General features: G+C 48.9%; 1 protein-coding gene across 1 annotated transcript in view; it reads right to left on the bottom strand.

Moving 5' to 3' along the window:
- LOC147732882 (protein mono-ADP-ribosyltransferase PARP14-like) overlaps positions 1-14,445 on the bottom strand; it is a 1,251,483-nt gene that overhangs the window by 1,161,737 nt on the left and 75,301 nt on the right. Inside the window, exon 4 of the mRNA XM_086957427.1 lies at positions 11,422-11,610. Coding sequence (XP_086813553.1) covers positions 11,422-11,610 — 189 coding nt within the window. The remainder of the gene's footprint in view (positions 1-11,421; positions 11,611-14,445) is intronic.

Genomic DNA, 14,445 nt, shown 5'->3' with positions numbered 1-14,445 from the left:
CATGCATGGCTCCCTCGGAAGCGCTCCAAAAGAACCTCGCGTTACAGAAAACCATATAAACTTCCACATACCTCGACAGTAAAAATAATTGCCGGAGACGGAGACAGGCCGGGGGCGAGTCCAGGAAACAAGTTGTGAGACCGAAAAGATGACCGTTTTCAGAGAAATAGAGGGCGTGCCTTCAAAGGGAAGGTTGTGGATTCACAAACACAGCTCACAGGTTGTGGGGGAAAGAGACGGAATTCAAGGGGCGTGGCCCACTTGTTTTCTGAGGGAAATGGGGTTTCAATTGGATCCCCAGAGTCTGATAAGTTGTGTTGATTTGTCTTGTGGCCAGGAACTGGAGCTGACGTCTTAGGAATGATGACACTGTTTGTTGCACAAGGCAAAACGTGCGGAACTGTGTGATCTCGGAAGAGCCAGTTAACGTCTTTTGTGAAGAAATTGTTGTGGTTCAGCGTAGCGTGCAGCGGGGATTACGCCTCGTCACATGAGTGCGCAGCGTGGCTAATGAGAAGGGATCGGGCTGGCTTCTGTTTTGAAAACAAAACCGAGCCCAGCACAAGGCATGCGGAATGGCACGGCCGGTGCGTCCTTGTCTGCTTTAAAAGTACAAATGAGTTCACGCTTGCGCTTGGAATGCGATAAGAGGGGGCGGAGCGGGGAGAGGGAACAGACGGAGGGAAGGCCAGATAAGGGGAGGGGGGAGGAGAAATGCGACACGGCGGGCAGGGGAGGGGGCGGAGCGGGGAGAGGGAACAGACGAAGGGAAGACAGATAAGGGGAGGGGGGAGGAGAAATGCGACACGGCGGGCAGGGGAGGGGGCGAGGGGGGAGGAGAAATGCGACGTGCGGATGAGGGAACTGATGTGCACGCGCTTTTAAGCTCAATGCGCATGCGCATTGAGCTTAAAAGTCACGGGCACTGCAAGGAATCGCCACGATTCCTTGCAAGTTGGACAAAGAGTGGATAAGCCCCCATAGTCTCGCTTGCTCGATGCGCATGCGCATCGACAGGCGAGACCTAAAAAAGGAAACAGAGAGGAGCTCTCTAACTACAGGCCCATTAGCCTGATCGATACCCTCCAAAAGGTTTTTTGTAGACCTCTCTGGCAGAAGATTCAGTCATGGGCAAATGACAATGCAATTTTGCAGCGTGAATCTTTCTGGATTCACTATGTAATTTTATCCCAATATCAAGCTGGCTTTAGAGAAAAGACGGGGACAATCAACCAGGTATTCCACCTCCTGCTTCTTTACTGGAAAGTTGTAGTGATTGGCAAGGGCAGCCTTTACTTAGCTTTTATTGATTTGAAGACTGCCTTCAATTTAGTCCCCAGGTTAAACTTTGGCAAGTACTCAAAGGTATGGGCATTCCGCATCTATCCTCAGCTTGGTAGCCCGATTGCACGAAGGCAACTACGCCCACATCACCAAGAGCATTCCAGTTAGCAGGGGAGTCCCCCCCAAGGTTGCATTTTGGCACCCACCTTGTTCTCTTTGTATATGAACGGAGTGGTTAGCTTTTTGCAACAAGAACCTGCTGACGCACCAACCTTGTGGGTGTCCACAGTACCAACCCTTGTGTTCGCAGACGATACCCTGTTGGTGTCAAAGACACGGGCAGGGTTTCCGCTTTTATGTCACAGATTCCATTGTTTCTGTGACACTAGAGATTTGGTCATTAACACCACAAAAAACAAATTCATGGCCTTTAACCCCCATAAGTCGTATAAAGGCAACCCAACGCTAGGTGGGACACCTCTGGAAAGAGTCAGTACCTTCGATTATTTAGGTGTTCATTTCTCGGATAGAATGACATTCAAGCCCCACCTAACCACGCTGCTACTGGGCAACAAGCAGGTCACGGGGGCTTTTGGAAAGCAACGGAAAATGTGGTTCTTCACGCAGCCGACCTATAGCTGCTGCTCTGCATATCAGTTGCAAAAACCACAGTTGATGGACAGAATGCAGAACAATGTCATACATTCACCCCAGTACAGAGATCTGGGCCTAAATCCATCGTTTTTTTGCACTCCACACCACCCCAGTTCAGACATGGCCATATCCAAATCAGTCTGACCCTGTGCCTCATGGGAACAGTCCAGCCCAAACTGCCAAGCCATGCCTTCCCTGGACCGGAAACAAGCTTCCGAGGACCGGTTTCTGGCATTTCAGCCGTCTTCAACCCGGCTTGCTTGAATCCAGTGGTGTGGAGAGCATGGGACTCACATCTGAGCATACCCATCCCACTCGGGGTGACAAATGCAAAAACCAGTTGATGGACAGACGTGAGTCCCATGCTCTCCACACCACTGGATTCAAACAAGCCGGGCTGAAGACGGCTGAAATGCCAGAAACCGGTCCTCGGAAGCTTGTTTCCGGTCCAGGGAAGGCATGGCTTGGCAGTTCGGGCTGGACTGTTCCCATGAGGCACAGGGTCAGACTGATTTGCATATGGCAATGTCTGAACTGGGGTGGTGTGGAGTGCAAAAAAATGATGGATTAAGGCCCAGATCTCTGTACTGGGGTGAATGTATGACATTATTCTGCATTCTGTCCATCAACTATGGTTTTTGCATTTGTCACCCCGAGTGGGATGGGTATGCTCAGATGTGAGTCCCATGCTCTCCACACCACTGGATTCAAGCAAGCCGGGTTGAAGACGGCTGAAATGCCAGAAACCGGTCCTCGGAAGCTTGTTTCCGGTCCAGGGAAGGCATGGCTTGGCAGTTTGGGCTGGACTGTTCCCATGAGGCACAGGGTCAGACTGATTTGGATATGGCCATGTCTGAACTGGGGTGGTGTGGAGTGCAAAAAAACGATGGATTTAGGCCCAGATCTCTGTACTGGGGTGAATGTATGACATTGTTCTGCATTCTGTCCATCAACTGTGGTTTTTGCATTTGTCACCCCGAGTGGGATGGGTATGCTCAGACCCATGCTCTCCACACCACTGGATTCAAGCAAGCCGGGCTGAAGAAGGCTGTAATGTCAGAAACCGGTCCTCGGAAGCTTGTTTCCGGTCCAGGTAAGGCATGGCTTGGCAGTTCGGGCTGGACTGTTCCCATGAGGCACAGGGTCAGACTGATTTGCATATGGCCATGTCTGAACTGGGGTGGTGTGGAGTGCAAAAAAACTATGGATTTAGGCCCAGATCTCTCTACTGGGGTGAATGTATGACATTGTTCTGCATTCTGTCCATCAACTGTGGTTTTTGCATTTGTCACCCCGAGTGGGATGGGTATGCTCAGACGTGAGTCCCATGCTCTCCACACCACTGGATTCAAGCAAGCCGGACTGAAGACGGCTGAAATGCCAGAAACCGGTCCTCGGAAGCTTGTTTCCGGTCCAGGGAAGGCATGGCTTGGCAGTTCGGGCTGGACTGTTCCCATGAGGCACAGGGTCAGACTGATTTGCATATGGCCATGTCTGAACTGGGGTGGTGTGGAGTGCAAAAAAAACGATGGATTTAGGCCCAGATCTCTGTACTGGGGTGAATGTATGACATTGTTCTGCATTCTGTCCATCAACTGTGTTTTTTGCGCTCTGCATATCAGAGCATAATTCCTCAGTAACCTTGTGATGTTTCCCAAAAGTACTCCGCTCACTCCTTTAATGCTCGATATGAGCAGGCCCCCTATTGGCGATATAGCGAGGCTCCGCCCGCTGCTTTTCTGGGCTCGCATTAGGAGGACCCTGGAGCTTCTGCCCTATGCAGAAACCCTATCAGAGGTCATCCAGCTGGATACATGCAATAAGGTAGGGTGGATCAGAAATGTTAGGAAACTGGTGTCAGATGTAGAGCTTCAAGCCCCATGGGAAAACCAAGATCTACCCTTGTACTGAAAAGATGTAGTAATGCAACATTATTGGGAATGGGTTGAGCAACAAGATCTTTCCAAGCCCAACCAGGGGAAACACACCACAGAATTCCACCTCCACAAACAGGCAAGACTACTGGAATTATACCTAGACCCAATTCAGGCCCCTCAGGACAGGATGCTATATGACCAATTTAGGTTTGGCACTCTTCCCGTGGGTGAGGTAACAGCTAAGTGGCACTTAAATGACTCAAGCCAGAGCCCTTGTCCAGGATGGAAGGCACCAGTGGAGTCTGTTGCTGACGCGCTTTTCACATGTCCAGCATATGTGCAACCTAGGTGCAAACGGCTAAAACCGATCTGTAGGCAACTCGGAACACGGAACCATTGGGAAGTCCTGCGCATCTTAAAATCGGATCCCAGACCAATTTTTGTCTGCGGAGTCGTTAAGTTCCTAAGCACATGTGAGTTATCTCAGGCTCCAAAATGGAAGCAGGGCAGCGAAGCGCAGTTTTTGAAGTGAGAGGGAGGGGCGGCGGAACGTAAATGGGTGCAGCCACGGGGGTGCAAATATTGGATGCAGAGAGGGCAGCGGCCCGACCAAGCGGCATGCGTATGTACGGGACCGCTGCCAGAGGCTTTGTGAAAAAACGGGTGGCCATTTTGGAGCCACCCAACTTGGGCAGGGGTAGAGGACCCTCTGGGTGAATCAATGGTGGATTATGAGGAGGACAGCCTGGAGAAAGGCAAAGTGCAGGACAAGGAAGCGCCCGTATAGGGGCTCAGGAAAGTTGAGGGATGGGGGTTCAGCTGACGTGTTCGTGTCTAGTGTGTTACAGACAAATGGCGAGGTACAACAGAGTACGGAGTAGAAGACACAGAGCCCACTGGTGATGAGGTAAGCATCTGTACAGGCACTGGAATTGGAGCCAGGTAAGGACCAGGTAGCCACATGGGTCCGGTGATGGTTTGCACGGGTGTGGACGCGAGGGTGAAAAGGGGAGGTAGCGAACGACTGCATAAGGGTGGGTATGTAGCCGATGTAGGGGTAGGGACTCAAGAGGTAAAAGGAGCGCAAAAGGGGAGCCTGCAAAACAGACGGAGAGTTGTGGTGGTACCAGTATAGGATGCCATAGAAAGTAAAGATGACAAAAGTTGACAAAAAGGAGGGACTGGAAAGCAAGGAGATGAAGATTAAGAGGCTCTCTTACATGAGAATGACGAAGCTCTTGTGGGCACATTTGATGTTGGCTACTACAGAAAGAATATGTAAAGGGGAATATGTGGAAATGTTCAAGCTCCTCCACAGGGAGCTGTTCTCCAAACAAGGGTCCAAGAAGGACTCCTCTTTAAATTAGCCAAGCCGCGGAGGGTGCCTCTGACATTTAAGAACTGGACCGTGGTGTTCTTGATATACACCAGTGTTTACTGTAAGAAGGTTCTGGAGCAATGCGTGGTGATTGATGTTATAAGCAAAGCTAAAATTATTTTTAGGGGGCATGCTTGGGCTCAGTATGATGAGAAGTTCTGGGCATGTTTAATGTGGGATCCCAAGCCAAAGTGGTGGGAGCTTGACACAGACCTTTGGCAGCACACTATGGGCCCAGCAAAGTTTGAGAAGACTATCTTTATGGCCAGTGGCTTAACGATTGTTTATCAGCCCTTTCAGGGATGCCCCTACTGGGGAGGGTGGGTAATGCAGCAAAGGGGCAGAGCGGGACATGTGGAGCATGTTGGGACTACAACAAAGGCTTATGTATAAGGGAGTAATGCAACTTCCGGCAAAAGTGCTCCACGTGCGTCAAAGATAAGGCATCCTCCCGCTTTTTAGACCTGGGATTGGTGGTGGTGAAGCGCCTCCTCACGAAGAGGTGGAAGGTGCGCGAGCCGCTTGCTGCGCAGGAGTGGGTCTTCTCACTTCAGGCGTGGGCCCGGGCAGAATGGATAGCGATACGGAGGGAGGAAACTATGGGGCTCCGAAAGGAACCTATGGCGGAACGTTAGGAACATATGCTTGATGCCCTACGGCTGCCGGGGGGACTAGCGATTCAGCTGCTGAAGCGACCTAAGTAGCTAGACGGAGGGACTGGAGCGTACCGTGGGATGTCTTGCTACCCAGATAACCTGTCATGCAGTTTTCCAGTCTTTAGGTCCGTAGGCATGTGATGTATATTTATTCGTAGATACAGGTATGCATGTGGGGAGGGGTGCCGAGGGAGGGGTGGTGGGGAAGGGAAGGGAGGGAGGGGGGGGGGGGGAGTATAAATACACATGATTGTATGTGATTTGCCGCTAATGTTTAAAGATTGTTAACATTTTATCTTGTTATATAACGGTTGGATAAATGTCATCTCTGGACGCAAGTACATAGTAAAGAGATCCACCCTAAGTACATGTTATTGTGCAAGACTGAACTGCCAGATAGTCCAGAATGTATATGGAGGGAGCCGGACTAGGCCCTCCACGTACTAGTCAAATCTAAGCACATGACTCTCAAATATGTGACACTGTCAGCGCGGCAGCATGATTTCCTTCTGTATAGACCTGAAACAACTGTATGTTGGACCGGCAAGACCGGAATGTCATGATTACCCGATCGTTCTTTATACTGTATTTTGAAATCATAAAAAATGCTAATAAACCGGTTTGAAAAAAAAAAAAGTGCTCCACGTGCGTGGGAAAGCACACCTATATTGCTGCAGGGCTGTGAGTGGGCACCTAGGACAGAACGCAGGGCAGTGGCAGCCATATGCTCGTGGACATGGGGGCACAGCAGCAGCTGCAGTCATTTGGAAACAGAGGGAGGAAGAGGGCATAGGGATCTGGAACAAAAGGCTCATACACCGGTTAAGATGAACAAGTTGTGGATTACTGGCTGGGCTTCTATGATCAGCCGGAGGAGGCATGTGTTTTGCAGGATGGATTCTGGTGGGGTTTTCATTTAGAGTACGAGTGCCCAGGGTAGGAGATGGGTAGACAATTTGGGGTCTGCAAAGAAACACAAGCAGGAAGTGCAGGATAAGCTAGATAAGGAGGTACTGTTGAGCCGGCTGGTAGACCCCTTTGATGACTGGTCAATGAATGTTTTGATTGTGTCACCAATTGGTGTGGTGCCCAAGAAGGAAAAAGTGCAGCTTCAGTTGATACAGCATTTCACTTGCTCAGAAGGTGGATAGGTCAATGATTCACTTCGGAAGACATGGCCTCAGTGTCATCTTGAGTGGTAGACATGGCCATGGTATTGGTGGTGACGGGCAGCAAAAGGGCACAAACGGCAATGTGTGATGTGAAGTCAGCTTTCTGGCTGCTTTCAGTGCACCTGGAGGATTCTGAGCTATTCAGCATGCATTTTGGGGGCAGCTGTAAGTGGACAAGGCCCTGCCAATGGGATGCTCAGTATCATGTGCACTGTTTGAGTGTTTCTGTTAATTTCTGCAGTGGCTATTCGCGTGGCACACCGGCCAGGTGACACTTACTTGGATAATTGTTTTTCTTTGAGGGGGCGCCGTCTCGGCAGGCTGCCAACAGATGCTAGTAAGTTTCTAAGAGCTCATCAGTGACCTGGGTGTTCATCTAGCACCAGAGAAGACAGTGGGGCCAGATATGGTGTTGTCCTTCTTGGGGATTGAGATTGATTCTCAAACAAAGGAGGCAAGATTGCCGACTGCCCAAAAAGAAGACGAAGCAGAGGTTAGTGGGAGGCATGCTGGCAAAAGAAAAGGTGACAATCAAGGAGATACAGGTGTTGCTACAGTACCTAAACTTTGCATGCAGAGTGGTCAGAGCAGGGAGATCATTTTGTAGGAGGTAGGGTTTGGCCTTGTCAGGTTTCTCCTTGCTGCATCAACACGTGTGACCATCAGCAAGGGTCAAAGAAGATCTCAGGATGTGGAGTTTTTCCTTAAATGCCTTCAATGAAAATCCATTAGACATGAGGGAGGAAATGGATTGGGATGTGCTGTTTTTCTTAGATGCGGCGGGAGGTTTGGGTTTTGGCTTATATTGGGAAGGGCGTTGGTGCACAGAAGAATGGCTGCACAGTTAAAGGCAGGGGGCAGGAGCATTGCGTTCTTGTAGTTTTTTCCTCTGGTTGTGGCGGTCACCTAGTGAGTAGCATAGCAGGTTTGGCATACCAGAGTGTGCTGTTCAGTGTGGACAACAAGTCTGTGGTTCAAATTATGAATAGACAGTCTGCCAGGTACACACAGGTGTTGAAACTGCTGCAAGTTTTTGTGCTGGGCTGCCTGTAAAATGATTATCTTATTCAAGGCACAGCACGTTCCAGGGATGGACTAGGATTTTGTTGTTGCTTTGTCTCGTTCACAGTGGGAGAGACCCTGTGGTTTGGCCCAGGTGCAAGACACCCATGCCGGAGCAGTTGTGGACAGTAGGAAACACAGAATGGTGTAACTGGTAGTAGGGTCTTTAGGTGGGTCGACATGGCGAGCATAGTCAGGCCTTAGCAGAAATGTTGGCGTCGGAGGTGCAGTGCAGGTCAGAGGGGTTGCACAGGACGGAGGACATGGGTCAGGTTATATTGGACTTGACAGAGAGGAGTCTGTCACTGGTGACGATTACTGGAAAACTAGTGGGCATCGCCTGTAGGGGTAAATTGATGTGGGGATATGCCCCGTCCACGAGGGAATTAGGACAGAGGATGCTTGAGGGTTGGACAAGAGAACGGGGGCACTTGGTGAGGTTGAGGAGGCCCTTAACATGGCAGTTATTTTGCAATGTGTTTCAGTAAGTGTCTGTGGTGCGCCAGGGGGTGGAGAAGCCTATTTGTTCTCCTCCTTAATGTCAAGGATGGTCTTTTGCGCGGTCTGGGTGTTGGAACTGCTGGGTTGCAGGGGCTAAAGGGGCGTGCTGTGGGAGGATGTCATAAGAAGGGAAGGCAGGTTGGGGATATGGCTGCGAAGAGAGCGAAGAGTAGGTGCATGGTGCAGCAGATTTTACTGGTGCCCGAAAACTGCCCGGTGGCTTGGGGAGAAAGGTGGGGATCGCGCTGTGGGGTGCCTAGTGACGATGGATTGCGACACAGGATAGGGGCACTTGTAACAGCTTTTGTGCAAAGCGCTTAAGGCCTTTGGAGATCCCCCCTCGGAGCTTGGCACACATTCTTTCCGTATCAGCTCTGCGGCCGAAGCTGGAAATAGGAGATGGAAGCGCGAGGACATCATGTGATCGGGGTGCTGGTCATCTGACTGCTTTCAGAGATATGAGCACGTTTCTGGGGGAGGAGGAAAGCGAGGTAGAGCATGCTGTGTGAATATTTACTGCTGTTTACGATTCTGTTGCTGGCCCAGCGGCGGAGGATGTGGCCATTTGGGTGGGGCACTTATTCATCAAGTGGGAGGCGCGGCAAGAAGCACAAAGGGGTTGTGGGGCAAATTTGGGTTTTGATTGGCGGTTGTTTCCGGTTACATGGTTGGGAAAAGGGAATATGAGATGGCGTGAGCTGATGCAGTGTTTGTATTGCATATTGGTGGAAGGGCGATGACTGGACGTTCTGGCTCTCCATTTGGGGAAAAATGATCTTGTGCTGGAAAAAGGTGTGGTATTGTTGAAGACGTATGAAGCAAGACTTATTGCAGATAAAGGCCCAGTGGTCAGGTTTCTTGGATCTCTGGACTAGGTTTATGCCAAGGAGAAATTAGAGGGGGGTTAGCAAGCTATCAGCGATTGAGCAGACGCGCCGTAAGGTCAATAGGGAGAGGAGTCTGTTTTGTAGGAAAGTTGCTTTTGGGCCATTAGTCATGTCGATTTTAAGTATGACAATATGGAATTTTTCAGGGGGTGACGTGTGCATCTTTTACGGATATGTATAGAATTGTACCTGTTAGAGCTGAGAGGTGTAGGCAAAGACTCTGAACCTTCGTAGGTGGGGAGCATGGCCTAATGGAGATGGCTAGGCATTAAAAGATAGCAGGCGGATGGTTTCTGAGTGGCAGTAGCCTGGAAAGTTTTACATGAGTTTACAAAAGTTTGGTTGGCGTTGCCATTAGTGAACCATGTGGAAAGAGAGAGGGTGAAAAACCTCTCACATGGAATAGGCAGGAAGTACATGGTGGAAAGATAGCGGGTAAACAACCTCTCACATGGAATAGGCAGGAAGTACATGGTAAAATGTAGAAAGTTTAGTTGCTTAGATGTTAATACATGCAGTCTTAGGCTGTAGGGAAAAATTATTGTTGCAAAAAAGGCTGAAACTAGTGGTCGAAGTGGGCGGTATTGGCAGGGCACGTTGTGTATTTTAGTGGGATCCGTTCCCCTACTTTTATTTTTAAGAATGCGTCCCCGGACGGCAGGCTCGGCGCTCGTGGATGTTCGAGGACGGGCGGGTTGGCAGAGAAGGAAAAGGACTCTTTTCCTCCTTGACCAGAGAAGACAAGAGCAGAGTCCACTTCTCCTGCTCTGCTGCTGGCAGCTGCCCTCGCTCTTTCTTACTCTTATTTCCCTCTCTTTCAGTCTCCTCACTTGCTGAAAACCGTGACTTCCAGAAACTCTTCTTACCCTCTTTTGCCTCTCCTTTCGCATTTGCACACACCAAACTAAGTTTGCAAAGCTCAAGGTCTCTCTGGTTCATGCACAAGCTCTTTTACATGTTCTACCTGCTTTGGGGGCATCGAAATGATGCAGCAATGGAGGACAAAATTATGCTGCAGTGTTGACTAAATTATGCAGCATAAAAAAGGCTGCGGTGTAATGCAGTATATTTTCTGCTACTTTATTATTTTGACATTTTTACACATACTAACATTCTATACAAAGCTTTTGACTTATTAGTACCAGTTTAACATAGAAATGCAGCAGTGAGAAAGGTGTCCCGTCAACCTTTGCAAAGGGCCGTCCACTTCGCAGCAAAAGTAACTTTTGATCAATTTGAGCTGCAAACAATTTATTAGTTAAAATCGTCAGATTATGCAGCAGATGATGTATTACGTGGCAATTATGGCAAAGCCATAATTATGTGGAAAAATTTGCAAATTAGGATATTTTGCCATTCATGTTTGAACTGCTCTTGTGGAAAAAGGGAGAAGTGCTGATGACAGAAACGCCATGGCTCCGAGACAAATGGCCTGTGATTCAACTTTTAAGCGTATTTGAGACATTCTGTGATTGGGAACGTATCCTACTTTGTGAATGTATTTTAATGTCAATAACTCTTATTAAACCTTAAATAAACATGTGTGTCCACTGGTTGAATTAAATGACGCAGTAAGCTGTAACTGGTCAGTGAAATGCCAAACAAATATTATAAATTTGGATGCTTTGCTCTTTCTGGCCACACCTCTGACTCCGCCCACTGACCCAATCCTTAGGTTATTCCTGCCCTCTGATTCTTCGCCCACAGTTCTCTTACTTTTTTTCCCCCCACTTCGACCACTGGCTGAAATGCAGTACAATAGGAAGGAGATAGTTACGGTGTGGGAGCAGGATATTAGATAGTTCATTTGATGTGATGCGAGACTTTAGTTTCTTAAGGCGGATGGATTACCTAGGAATTTATTTGTGATCTACACCTGTTCAAGAAAGTAGCCTTTTTCACACAATTCAAGTGGTCTGTGCTGTACCCCTCTATCCCAAGATACAATACCTTCAATGTTTTCAAAGGTGATCTGTATGCCTTTTCGATCACAGCGCAATTGCTTGATAGGTCCGCCACCTGATCGCTTTGTGTTTTCAAAGTACATTTCCAAAACTTCCTCATCAATCGTCGCTCCCGAATCGATGACAAGTATGGAGTCAGACTCCTCAGTGATGTGCTCTCCTGACGTTGCACTGTCTGAATAAAAACAAAAAAATACGCAGAAAAAGGCAAAAGTTGAAAAATGCAGAGACACGTGCGGGAGCGGCAAACCCAGATAACTCTTTTCAAGCAAATGTTCTGTTTTATAACCTGTATTTTAAGTATATATATATATAAACACATTTATGTGAAACACAGATTAGAACCTGTCACAGGCAATATACCATAGGAACTTCCTACAAACCTTACTGGAATTCATATATTCACAGCGCTCTCATGATACAGTTTAATGAATGAGAATCTGGTCATTTCTTGTTTCGTTCTTTGCAATCTAGGATTTGTAGTCCTATTAATACAGTTTGCAAAAGCAAAATCCTTGCAGGACAGCTACTCACACTTGGACAAGGGAATTCCGAGAGCTCTGTATTCACAGCCACAATTTGCACAAAACCATTACAAATACAGAGCTCTCAAGTTTCCTGGGCTATGACATTGCAGTTCGACCAGAACAGGATGTGTCTTGTTTTAACATTCTCGGACTTGTAGTTCTATGTTTATTTTATTTTATTACAGTTTTAAATAGCGCAAACTTGACCTGAAGGTATTGGAGCACTTTCCAAGAGCATCAGTTACATTACCCAAAGACACATTCATTTTATGTAGGCGTGGGAGATTAAGTGACCGCGCGGAATCACAGGATGTTGAGTCGACGCAGACTCGAACCTGGCTCCCCAGCTCCAAATTCAGCAATTCTGGCTGTTACGCCACATCCTCTAATGGCATCACATGGCTATAAATCCCAGAATGGAAAGGACAAAACCAAAATGAATTAGCTGCTTGCACGGGCACAGGGAATCCTTCTGGTGCGGGAACCAGAGGGATTCCCTTTAACCCCCAACAGCCTCAGGAGCTGGGGAAGAGCTTCCTGAGGCTGCCTGCATGGTTTCCCTGAAATGACGATCAGCACACGTCGCATAGACGTCATTTCATTGAAACTGAAACTGAAATGAGCCAAGAGGCTCATTTCAGAGTTGCCCTTTCTACGTGCTCAGGGGGCTATCTCAGCCCACTGAGCAGGTATCGTTAGGAAGGGGAGAATCTTTCCTCTCCAATGGTACCCCTCCCTAGTCCCTGCTTGGGGATCACCCCAGGAGGGCGAACCACAAGCAGGGACCCACCCACTAGGCACCAGGGAGGGGGGAGCAGCCCCTTGGGCAAAGGCCTTTGCTCACCCCATTTTATTTTGGCCAAATTCAGATGGGGGCACCCACTAGATACCAGCTATTTTTTTCCACTGTAAAATAGGGGTGGGGGATGCTCAATATGGGCATGTCAATGTTCCCACCCCCTGCAGCAGAATTACCCTCTTTCTGCCTCCCCCCCCCCCCCCCCCCCCCCCGGGGACACATGAGGGCAGTAGCCCCCAAACTGCCCCAGGGAGGGGGGTGGGGGAGCAGAAAGCCCACTAGATACCAGGGATTTTGTTGTGTTGATTATATTTAGGGGTGGGGGCATTGACATGCCCATATTGGGCAGCCCCCCATGCCGTAAAAGTACAGTCTTTCTGCCCCCCCAAGGGGGCAGATGGGGACAGTAACCCCGAATCTGCTCCCCCAGGGGGGGTAGAAAGCCCACTAAAAACTAGAAATTTGGTTTTAAATGCAAATTAGTGGAGGGGTGACCAATATGGGCATGCCAATGCTCCCACCCCCTCAAAATTACAGTCTTTCTCCCCCCGTGGTGGCAGAAAGCCCACTATACACCAGGGTTTTTTCCCCCGATGAATTTAGGGATAGAAGTTGCCCAAGATGGGAATGCTAATGCCCCCACCCCCAAAATTACAGTCTTTCTGCCCCCCCAGGGGGATAAAAAGCACCCTAGATGCCAGGGATTCTTTTTTTATAGGCCCAGGGTGGGGGCTGCTCAGAATGGGCATGCGAATGCCCCACCCTATCCCCAAAGAAAACACAATACCTTCTGCCCCCCCATGAGGCAGATGGGGGCAATAGCCCCTAATCTGCCCCCGCCCGGGTGGGGGGGCAAAAAGCCAACTAAGTGCCAGGGATTTTTTTTAATATAGGTAGGGGCTGCACAGAATGGGCATGTCAATGCCCCCACCCCAGAAAAAGTGCTAGTCTTTCTGCCCCCCCGTCCCGGAGGCAGATGGGGCAATAGCACCTTATCTGCCCCCCCCCCCCCGGTGGGGCAGAAAGCCCACTAGCCACCAGGGATTTTTTTTTCCAAAGTTCAAGTTCTACTTAGCTGGAAAAATCACTTTTTGCTTACATTTTTGCGTGGGATCACCGTGCCGGCACAAATGTCCTACCCCACAGTGTTGCCCTCAGTTTCCCGAGTAAAATGATACCTCACTTATGTGGGTGTCCAATGCAGAATTGGCTAAAAACGTATTTGTTATAAAATGTAGCGCTTAGAATTATCAGTGCAAAAATCCTTAACCCCTATGTTTTGGGCTCTTCCCAGTCAGAGGCCTTTGGTCCACCCTCACAAGTGAGGTATCATTTTAACCGGGAGAACAAGGGGAACGCTGGGTGGCAGGACATTTGTGCCAGGATGGTGATCCTAAGCAAAAATGTAAGGGAAAAGTTACTTTTTCAGCTAAATTTGAGGTTTGCAGGGGATTCTGGGTAGGGAAAAGTTGGGGGATCCACGCAAGCTATACCTCATTGGACTCTCCAGGGTGTCTAGTTTTCAGAAATGTGTGGGTTGGGTAGGTTTCCCTAGATGGCGGTGAGCCCGGTGCCAAAAAACCAGGTGCCCCCTCCCCCAAACCAGGTAGTTTTGGTATAGGTAATTTTGAAGTCTCCACAGTACGATTTGGGCCATTTCCTGTTAAAGCCACTATGCCTACCC

Source organism: Lissotriton vulgaris, chromosome 2_1, assembly GCF_964263255.1.
Source record: "Lissotriton vulgaris chromosome 2_1, aLisVul1.2, whole genome shotgun sequence".
Classification (NCBI taxonomy): Eukaryota; Metazoa; Chordata; class Amphibia; order Caudata; family Salamandridae; genus Lissotriton; species Lissotriton vulgaris.
The sequence above is the reverse complement of the archived record's forward strand: the minus strand, read 5'-3'. Positions and strand labels throughout refer to the sequence as shown.